The following is an 11,360-nucleotide window of genomic DNA, read 5'->3' on the forward strand; positions in this document are numbered from 1 at the left end:
GAGGTCCTCAGGAACACCGTCATGAAACTTAGGTAGAATTTCTTGCATTTCCTGTAGAACAGTTTCTCTGTTTTACAGTAGTGTTACAGTTGTCTGAGGAACTTTGCAAGACTTTGTAGGAAGTATACAGGAAGCAAACTAAACAACGTGCACTAATATTTCAAACCATAAAATTTATGAATATTTGGAATTTTTGTCCTAATTTGTATCGTGGAGAATATCAGTTCTTGAGTTTATCCTTTCATTTAAATACTTGTGTAGTTTGGGCAATATTGCAAAAGCTGTTCACTTGTAATCCAACAAAAATCAAGGATGCACAACAGCTGAACATTAGCTGTCATTAGATGTCAACATCATCTACTGTCCATTTTTTTGTTTTGGTTTTTTTCTYGCATTAACATTTTTCCTTATTTTGTTCTCTTGTCTAATGCATTTTCTGTGATCTCTGATCTCAAAACCAGAAACATCTGTTATCCCATTTTGCGTCATTAAATATCACAAAAACTCAGGAAATAAAATCCAAATTTCTGAAGAAACTCACCCGAATCCCATTGTAGAGGTTTTATTTTTCTTTTGGTTGAGCATGTGCAGATGTATCTATACATGACACAATTGAATATTCGCCGATCCATAAAGCAATTTTTAGCAATTTCCGTAACAGCTTCCTCAATTGGCTACAGAACATATTCATTATTTCTTGGTGTGATCTGATATATGTTGCCTCCACTGTTGTTCCTAGGAGAAGAATATATTCTCAGTAAATTGTTTAAAGCCCAAGAGAATGACAGCACGACAACAGATTATTCATCGTTTTTAACTCGCTGTTTCATCTGTCGAGTTCGCTGCTTGTTGGACAGTACTTCTGGATTCCTTGTAAGTACAATTTCCCTTAGATGACTGTAGTCATGACATAATAGATTTAAATTACTTCATATGAAAAATTATAACATAAATTATAACATAAATATTGTGGAGAGGATACACTTTTCTTTTGCTGTGTACTAACAAGAAACACCTAAAGATGATTATTAGTATTTGTGAAGAGTGATGGCAGAAAAGAAGGTCGTAATATTTGAAACAGAAAGAATTTAGAAATTTTTATGTTTTAAGCTCTTCTGGACAATATCTGTGCTACTGGACATAGCACAAGGGTGGCAAGTCTGAATTTCAACAATTAACATCTAAGCACCAAGTATTTGCTTTAAAAAGCAGGAATAACAATGATCTATTTTCCCCTTTTGTAAAGAATCCTTTAACAATAAAACTCAGAACTGGAAAGCCTCTTGCATGCTCTGTGCTGTGAGCAGCTCATTTCTAGTCCACTTGTTTAGTAAAGACCAATGCTGTTTCTACTTAGGGGAAACTCCAGCAAAGAAAATGAGARGATCAGTATGAGACAGGGAAATGCAAGTTCTGTCCCAGATGCTCATTTGCTGGAGGGCTACGGGTCTAAACAGCCATCATTTCTGCATCCCTGCTTTAATCTCGTAGCTCTGTAAAATGCCTTACTCAAACAGGCTGATTTTTCTCTGGGCATCTTTTGGTAATTAATTTTTTCACTAAAAGGCAGCAGCTTGCTGTTAACTTGATCCCTGCCTTTTGACTATACAGATCTGCATTTGAGGCAGGGATGGATGGTTCCTTCCAAGCTACACACTCTGTATCCACCTACCTTGGGCCAGTTTTTCCCTTGGCATCTGTCTACACGGTCCTTGGGTTGTTCTATTCCATATACTTTCCCAAGAAAGTAGAGGAAAGAACTAAGCAACCATCTTGCTGAGAGAGTAGAGCATGGAAAAATAATGGTTCCAGTTTTACTGGGGTACTGAGGAAAAAACTGTTTGCACCACTGCACACTACCAGCTTTGGCAAACAGAACATTACACATAACTTCTACTTCTGAATATACAAGAGAGAAAAAAAAAACAACTCAACCAGCCTCATTTTACTGTTGATTGTACCTCCACCCACCATGCCTCTGAAATGGCATGGTTTAAATTATATGAAGAAAATTAAATTCCTATTTTTAATCCCTGATTCAAAACTGGGTTTGGTGTTAAATAACAAGGTCCATAGGTTGTATTAGCATTTTAAATATTTATATACTGAATGCTTAAGATATTTTTTTTTTTTTAATACCAGACAATGCAGTTCCAAGGCAAACTCAAGTTTCTCTTTGGACAAAGGAAGAAGTCCTCATCAGGAACAGTAYTGCCACCTCAGCTGTCCTTATTCTGCATAGTGGTACCACTTCTGCTCCCTTCTGTGACAGAGATGAAGATGAAAAGCCTGCTTATGAAAGCAAAACACAAAGCTGATGATGCAGCAGCAGCGAACACAAAGTATTTACAAATTAATCTTTTAGCATTTAGTGAAGATTATGGCCTATTAAGCCTGTAAAAAACACAAATTATGCTAAATATCTCTTCATTTTAAAACTCTTTCTAAGCAAAGTGAATAATTTATCTGGATTTAACTATTGAATACAAAATAAATAKAATACAATTACTATAATATAACATTATGGAATGCAAGATGATGCAATATATTGTACTTGTTTATAATACATGTTAAKTCTTATATTTCAATATATGAAATTTTATTTTAATAATGGAACATTAGGATATCTTTCTAACTCTCAGAAGTTACCAACACAGTTAGCCAGTCTACTAGGTGTAAAAGTGGAAAAGAGAAGTATTTTTACTGAGAGTTTTCAAATTTCAGTATCTTCTGCTAACACAATTATTTTGACTTGGGCATTTTGGTAACAAAGGAAAAGGAAAACTTCAGAAATCTGAATGTGTGTGTGTGTGTGTGTGTGTGTGTGTTCACACAGAGCCTAATGAGTTCTACTTGGTGTATGCATTTATCTTTCAACAGAAGTTTTATGAACCCATAAGTTTACAATTGTGCTAAATGGCTTGGGGGTGATCATTTGGTAGCAATCACAAAAGATCAGGACAGATTGTRTTCAGACTCATCTCCTTCCATATACTTATTTTTTTTTACTCTTCTATGGCAGAGTTTGAGTTGATTTTGGGGCTAGGATCATTTTTACAAATCATAATTTTCCCTTATTTGCTTAAATATAACCTTACAGTAATGAGTTCTATTGCTGTGAGGCAAAATGCTTGTCAGTCTGACTGACAGYACCATAATTTGGCTTTTAATTAGATTATGCTTGTGGATTCACTATCCAGACGTATAATGTGGTTCTAGCACATACATCCTTTTGACAAGAACTAAATCGCTGGAAGTCTGGTACAATGGACTATGCAGGATTTTGGAGCAGAGTTGGAAAGTCATTTCCACTTGATAGTTTTTCCAATGGCCCAGGTGAAATTAACTGATGATCAGAACTGAGCTCATAGAAGAGAGGTGCTTTACTATATGGCTGGACAATTGCCACGGATTTGAAAAGAATAAAGCAACTATTTATCTTCAATGTTTCCTTTGGTTCAGGCCTGAAGCATGGTAGCCAAGGGTGGTGGGCAGATTTACACCAGATTTTTTTTTTTTTTCCTGATGGTCTTAATAAAGGGAAGCATTTGTGATGCAGTGTTACAGACATTGCACCATTTTCAWGCCCTGATCCAAGCATTTTCAACTAAAATTGGAAGAAATTATTCAAATCATATGGTCATTATTGTAAATTGAAGTTGGGCTAACTCTTAAATGCATTGCTGTCACTGTGATGCATGTACCTGGAATGTAACTTGAATAGGAAGAGCAGAATATAKGCAGCATTTGTTTCAATTCCAGATGAAATTTACTTTTCCAGATATAGTAAGTCATGAGAGGAATATTCCTAAACATAACTATTCCTCTTAATTGAATACAGAACTCCAGTCRCACAYTAGTTTGAGCAACCAAATGATGCAGGAAAAAGAATTATTTAGTGTTAGTCACTACATAATTAAACCATAAACCTCTGCTAATGGTCACCAGCTTGAAGATACTATCTTTTAGGGTCTGTGATTCTACTGTGTTGTCATTCACTGACAAGAAATTTTCCACATTTTCTACCCTCTACAGCTCCAGTTCGAAAGGCAATTCAGGAGTGTGCGACACAACAGAATTATACGGAAGRAACAGTCACCATGAAGGTGCCGCCTTCACTAACGCACTACAGATTGCTGAAAACCAAATCAAAGGTACTGCTAAGTACTTCTAGAATATATGCAGTTTATGGAAAAAGAACATTGTCTTATTTTCCCCTGCTAGGTTTTTCAGGTTTCGGTCCCAACTCTTTTTCTCTCCTTGTCGTCTCTCTAACATTTGTTCTTTAAAAAATGCAAAAAAAGTTGTCCACCTCAAAAAATAGTACTGAATTAGGCTGTGATTTCAGAATGGGCAGAAAATTTACAGACAAATAAACAATCATGGTAAATAGTAATAAATAGTAGTAAAAGAATACTGAATGTATGCTTGCCTAAAAGTGGCAACACTGAATTTAATAAGATTATGTGAAAATTTTAATAATTAATAACCGTATCTATCCCTCTGAGGAAAACTAGATGATATGCTGCAAGTTTTAGTTTACCCCAGAGATTTAAAAACAGACAAAAATTAGAATGCATTGTCTTTAAAACTCATTATACGCTCACAGCTTTGACTCATGCTTTTCCAGTGCATGACTGTGGAAAAATTATGAGACTATGCTCTGTTTCAGATTTTACAATGGATAAAATGATGATGGTAAGCCTACCCCACTGGGCAACTTCTTGAGCAGACTTGTACTCATCTTTCTGTCATATCTGMTTGAAATCTTTAATGTCTCTAAAACCATTTTGCTGTTATAGCCCAATTTTTCATGAACCTTTTCTTGTTGGTATAGTACTACTTCTACTGAGAGATAAAAATTATAAGGAATGAGTAATATTGAAAAAAACCTTGGTTACAGTTTAAATGCCTTACTAGGCTTTTAAAATTTTAGTTTTAAAATGTAACTTGCTTCATTTTGTGACAAATTTTAGCTGGTACTTTCCTATAGAGATGCTTCCAGGGCAACAAAGAAACCTTTGAACATTCACATTTTAGGTAAGGAAAAACACTTAATACTGATTGTATTAAAATCTGTTTTCTTTTAAATTATATAGCAAAGAATAATGGAGAAAATGGCATTTCTCTAGTCAAAGTACAAACAAATGAAGATCACTGGGTCTGGGTTCAAGCTAAYACTCAACTTCTATATCGAAGTGGTTGTTCAGAATATGTCCTTGCACAACAGCAAATGTTAAAGTAAGTATATTTTCCAGTACCAAGAAGAAAAAAAAAATAGAAAAATGAATGTATTCTTTCTGTATGAAATCTTTAAAAGGGCTGTAGTGACCTAAGAGTAAGGCTGAATGAGAAAAATTTAGTTTACCTGTGATATGGAAATCTATTTCTATCTCGGGACATATGAAATGGCTGTTATAATCCTGAACAATTTTTATTTTCTGTCTTCAGTCTTTTCTTCTTCTGAAGTTGAGYGTATACATACACTAAGACAAAAAGAAAACACTTAATTATTAATATTTTATTTTCTTGCCCAAAAAATATATTTTGGGTTTTGTTTTATTTTATGGCTGAAAATCTACTGTCCTGGCGTTTCTGCTTATCAACATCTATGTTAAGCTTTTTTCTTTTCCTTCATGTATGACAGGTGAGCTCATGTTTTTAGTTGCATATGTGCAACATAATCTAAAGAAGGATACTCATAATCACTGTATGTTTGTAGATAAATACCTCTAGTACCCCCTAGGCTCAGTCACAGACTGTAAACTAATCTCACAGATTTGCATTCAGACAGGACTTCTTGGGTGAGTTTTTACTTTTTTCTYCCAAATAGGTTTTTTAACCTTCCCCACAGGGACTGTTCCAGTTCCTGTGTGCCTGGTTGAAATATCTCTTCAAGCTGGTCTGGAGGAAGAGATAAGAGAGTGGACTCAGTGAGCAGGGGCCAGGAGATTTACCTAGCCACCATCTGGCCCAGTGTTAAAAATGTGGCTTTTAGCCTAGAGTTTTTTCTTTTAGAATGCCTTGCAGGTGGAAGAAATAAATGAAAAAAAGTCTTAGCACTTCTAGAGTAGATATTCTTCGCAGGCAGTGTTATCTCCCAAGATCCACATGAAGAGCAGGGGAGCTCCCACCTGGGAGGATCCTGGAACTTTTTTACATTTACTGGGATGGCACAAACATTATCTTGCTGTTTGAGGAAATGAACTTCTGCTAAGAAACAGATTTTAAAGGCATTTTCTTTTACTAGTTTCTCTATTTCCAAATTTGTTGGGGTTTTTTTTCTTTTTGTAATTAAGCACATTTATTTCGTTACATTTTTGCTTTCTGAGTTATTAAAATCTTTCCTTTGTGCTTGATAGTTCCCGTAGACTGAAGTATTACAAGAGTTGGCCTTGGTAATTATATTCAGTTCTGTCTTAGTCTGTCTTAGTCTGCAACAGACTTAGTATTTGCTTCTATTTTTTTTTTTTTTTTTTTTTTTTTTTTTTTTTTTTTTTTTTTGTTGTTGTTATTGTTAAAATTATGCTGTCTTCCTGGAAAGATGCTTTTTCTTGAGAATTTTTTTTTTTTTTTTTTGTTGTTGTTATTGTTAAAATTATGCTGTCTTCCTGGAAAGATGCTTTTTCTTGAGAATTTTCCCTGCATACTATTTCACTATAAGTTTCTTCATTTGGGAGTTAAACTTTTTTTGACCATTTCATTTTGTTCTGTCCTTTGCTTCCCAATTTGACCATTTCTGAGAAGCGTGTTCTGTAGCAAACTTGTGTCAGACCATTTGCAACTCAATACTGCCAATAATGAAAGTAAGAATATTTAGCAGAGGACTGAAAATATTTAATAACTCATTAAAAAAAAAAGAAAAAGAAAGAGAAAATATTCTTCTTTCGCGATGTTTATTATTACAGTGGGATGCTCTCTCTTTGTACTGACTTGGACTCCCTCTACTGGAAAATCCTTTACTTGCACATTGGTTTGATTCCCAAGGAAAAAGTTCGATTGGGAGCTAAGAAACAGCCTTTTAAACCCCTTAGTAGCTCTTCAGATTTTCACACGCAGTTTCCTATTGAGATGTCTGCTTCTTGTTTGGAGAGGGATGAGGAGGTTTCATAGCACTGAMCCTGCCTGATTGGGAATCAGAACATTAATGTTTCAAGACCTAACCTCAGGATTTGGATCCCAGTTCTGAAAACAGCTTCTTTGGGCATGGAAGTGCTCAGGCAGCATTGTCTGCCAGTATTCTTCTTTAATGTTGAGTACTTAAGCTGGAGGTCATGGAAAATTAATTCACTGGCCATCTTAAAGAACAAAAGGCAACATAAATTAMGTTAGACATATAAAACAAACCTACACCCAAGACGAACATCTGTGACTATTTGGTCATTTATTCTGGGCATTTAATTTCTTCTCAGCTAACTCTGTATTCTCAAAATACAAGAACCCCACGGTTCTCCTTCAAATCACTTTGATCAGAAAGTGCTTATTTGTCCAAATAATTCATGGTTAATAAAATCCATCTTGTTTAACATATTACTTGTATTTTATATCCAGAATTTTCTAGACACAAATATTATTTAGATATATTTTAAGGAAAGAACAAAAGTGTAAGGGAATTACTGTACTGTTGTACAATATTTAAGGCATTTATGAACTGTGTGACTGAAATGGAAAAGCAAATGCATGATAGAATTCAAACAAAGCAATGCCTGAGAAAGTTAGCTTTGCACACACATTGACACCCAGATGCAGGGACACTCTTTTGCTCTCTCAAGCAAATGAAAAGGATCTGTGGACAAGAGTGTGAGAGTCCCATATTGAGGACAATGTACAGCTTGTGATGTGTGTTGAGCTCTGTATCCAGAAAGCAACCATTTAGAAACCTCTGACTGACTGCCTTTTTTTTCTACTGTTATTGAAAGGGAAGAAGATGAACAGCTGAAGATACTAAGTGGTTTTGCCAGTTTGAAAGGAAACCTGGAGGGACTTCACTATAACAGTGCCATTGAAACTCTGGGCCAGTGGAAGCACCTTAACTGGGCAGCAGTGAAAAATGAGCAAGATARCGTAAAAGTGAAGTTTGAGCCTCATACTAATGGTGAGTGTTTTATGCAAGAGGAACCTCTCAGTTCTAACACATCACTTCTAGGCATTCAAAACAACTGCACCACAAACAGTAGTTGGACTTCAAGAAACTCGAGTTCTTGTTCTATGAGCCAGCGAATGAACATGTGTCCAAACAGGAGGGCTGGATCATTCTACAATAGAGACCAAAATTTCCTAAATTTGGCTTCCACTTGTCCTTCCCACTGGGGGAGCACGGAGAATGGCCAGTCTTACCCAGGGATCCAACAGCGCTGCGCAGAGAGCTACACAACAGACCATCTGAAGCTGCAGAGACCATTAATATCCTCAGAACCTCTCTATGACTCTGCCATTCCCTCGGAGACGCCTATCAAAACAGAATACGATTCTGATTCTGAAAACATTGCCGATAACTACCTGCTGTCACAGAGCCGAGCCTGGCTGGATGAGAATGGCTCCKTGAGGAAGCAGGTGTCAGGTTATCCCAACAGAATGCACCTCAAAACAGAACCGGACCTCTGCGAGCCWGCCTTGCCCTGCCAGAAGCCGAGGCACTGCCTTTACACACCACATAATTGGCAATGCATCATAGCAAACCATCCCAGCAACCTGAACTTGAACAGGGCTTGTAAGGGCTCACGTAACAAGGASGTGGCCCCGTTTTGCCCTCAGAACTCCTCCATGTGCTTGGAAAGCATGCCTGACCTGCCACACACAGCTTGCTATGGCCACTTCTACAGCCCCAGCCCAGGGGAGGAGAAAGAGCAGGTTAATGAGGTGTTCAAAATGCCGTGTGAATTTAAAAATCCCTGCTTGGTTCAAGCAATCAAGCGTGAGCCCCTGGATTCTCCACCGTTGTCCAATGGTGGACAGAACAGAGYACACACGAGCTTCCCTGGAAATACATTAGCAGGTCCTGTGCCTCATAAAACCACTGAATGTACATTTTTGCAATAGATTTTATAACATTTGAGATATTTATAATGTTAAAAGCAAGAAGTTGTAGATTCTCTTCCAGTTGGGTTAAAYGAGCTACTAAAATTAAAAGCCAGTGGAAAGATTTTGAGTGTGCGTGTGTGTGCACCTGTGTGTGAAAGAGACACAGGTACACACATCCTACCCCTCTACTGCCCTTCTCTTAGTGATCTTTGGAAAGAGAAAAGAAAGATAAAAACCTCAGGCACAGAAAAATCATCATTACTTGCTGCACAGGTATACCTGATCATTTTKCTTTATCATCTTTCCTTTCTTGTCGACCRTTCATTACCAAGGTCTAGCAATTTCTGATTCCTGCTTTTGTTCTGTTTGTTTTTCTAAAGTTGGTGTGATGCCTCTGTGCAAATCAGAAATGTTTATGGTCTTCAGTGTGGCCACTTTACCTTAGGAGTTTTTGCTTTATAATTTTTTTTCTACTCTATAAGAAGGATCAGCTATTCCTTCGTCCCAGCATTAAATTATTGGCAATAGKAAAGGGCTTCCCAACACAACTTTTTAATTTAAAAGGACTGCCTAAATAAAAACAATGATTTCCATAGCTGCATTAGAAACTATTTCACTTCAAACTGAATTTATTCCTAAGTTTCTTGATAACATTATTGTTTTAGAATCCATATTTTTTCAATTTTAAAGCCATCATGCAGCTGCTGAAAGACTTAATAAGGGGATGTAATSGACTTCTATAAATGAGTTACAAAATGTTCTTAAGAATATGTGAGAACAAAKTATTTCTCCAGTTACTTCCCTTTCGTTACTTGTAACATTAACAAATGAAATGCACTTTTTTACTTGATAGTATTTCTTTGATGGAGAGCAGCTTGTTAGATATCGTCACCTTACATCAAAACCAGATTCCATATTAAGATTATTTTCAAAAGCATCCTAGTTTTGATCCCAAAAGAAACTCTYAATCTCACTGAGAGGTAATTGGTGGATGTATGCCTTTCAAAAGCATTTCAGTGCACTTTAGTGCTTTAGAAAACAGAGTGTATACTTTCCTTTGAACCCAGGCAGTAATGTATTTCCATAACAAAAAAACCGTATATTTTGGGTTTTGTTATTGTTGTAGTTTGACTCCTGCACTAATTTTTGTTTTAAAATTGCACTACTTCAACTTTATATCAACTTCACCTATATAAAAACCACATCATTTAAAAAAAAGCTTAGATGTATGTATATGTGCTTTTTGAAAGAAGCCCTGTATGAATGTTTTCTTTTTCAAAATGTTATAAATAATTATAATGTCTTCCTTTCTCTATCTGTTAGTCACTAAGGGCATGGCTTTACATGCCAGAAGAGTGGCATAAAATTCTCACAGAGGCTTTAAATATGTGGGATAAGTGTCGTTTTCAGGTGGAGCAATGGTTCTGCACCTGGGAGGCTGCTCTTCTCCAAGAAGACTGACCATCTTTTCTGATAAAAATTACTGCCTGTACATTAGAATTRGCAGGTGTAAAGATATACATCCTCTGCATTTCAGCCAAGTGCTTATGAACAGTGGTATAATCTGAAATGCCACACACTGGACAGTAAAAAGAGGCAACAATATCTTACTGTAGCTCAGGTTAAATGTGTCATAATCCAGTTGACCATATCCACGCCATGAGAATGTTACCTTTTTTGTGTCTGAGGTACATCAGCTCCCTGTTGGCTATGTGCTGCCTTTTATTTGAGACAGTCTTGCTATCCTTGCTTTAACACCCCTGCCAGTGTGTGCAATGCAGTATCAGACCCCGTTCTGAAGTGACACCACAGCGGTGGAGTTTACACTGCTCTCCAACACACCACATCACATAAATTCAAGCGAAACTGCAAAAATACTTGTGGGCAAGCAAACTGGCTGCTTATGTGGAGAGAGACTGCCATAAATCAGTGTTGCTGCACAACCTCTGCCTCATTGATTCACTRTMTACRTAATTAYRAGCAGCAGTTCCATAGACWCTCGCAGAGTTGCTGTCATAGTCCTTTGCTTGCCAYGTAGCAGTGGCACTGCTTATGTGCTGGTGCCAGACAYTCTGCTGTGGTGTTAGAGCTGCTCRTAGGGYTGTGCTATGAACCCTGTAATATCCTCCAGTCCAGCTCCTGGCGCAGCTGCCTGGCAGAAATGAGATGATGGGGAGAAGGGATAGTGTGGGAATAGAAGACTGGGGGCAAGTGAAGGACACACCTGCATGACCTCTGAAAAGCTGSYTGTTTAATTCCACACTTGGAATCACTGTYRCACCYCTCCAAATGAGAGTACCTGAGCCTGGTTTCACACTACCTTGCACTTTCTCACACCA

General features: G+C 37.0%; 1 protein-coding gene and 1 long non-coding RNA gene across 2 annotated transcripts in view; one reads left to right on the forward strand and one right to left on the reverse strand.

Annotated features, from left to right (window-relative positions):
• The window catches only part of AHRR (aryl hydrocarbon receptor repressor), a 64,995-nt gene extending 54,488 nt beyond the window's left edge, over positions 1 to 10,507 (forward strand). Inside the window, exons 6-10 of the mRNA XM_057368357.1 lie at positions 740 to 873; positions 2,143 to 2,342; positions 4,036 to 4,154; positions 5,100 to 5,241; positions 7,920 to 10,507. Of these exons, the coding sequence (XP_057224340.1) occupies positions 740 to 873; positions 2,143 to 2,342; positions 4,036 to 4,154; positions 5,100 to 5,241; positions 7,920 to 9,039 (1,715 nt within the window). The 3' untranslated portion in view covers positions 9,040 to 10,507. The remainder of the gene's footprint in view (positions 1 to 739; positions 874 to 2,142; positions 2,343 to 4,035; positions 4,155 to 5,099; positions 5,242 to 7,919) is intronic.
• LOC130574870 (uncharacterized) lies at positions 548 to 5,625 on the reverse strand. Its single transcript, XR_008965478.1, has 3 exons — positions 5,369 to 5,625; positions 2,140 to 2,289; positions 548 to 735 (listed from the first exon to the last, which is right to left on the reverse strand). It is a non-coding gene; the product is annotated as an uncharacterized LOC130574870 (long non-coding RNA).
• Positions 10,508 to 11,360: the final 853 nt, after the last annotated feature.

This window comes from Malurus melanocephalus, unplaced genomic scaffold, assembly GCF_030028575.1.
Source record: "Malurus melanocephalus ecotype Western Australia unplaced genomic scaffold, MMel_1.1 scaffold_90, whole genome shotgun sequence".
Lineage (NCBI taxonomy): Eukaryota > Metazoa > Chordata > Aves > Passeriformes > Maluridae > Malurus > Malurus melanocephalus.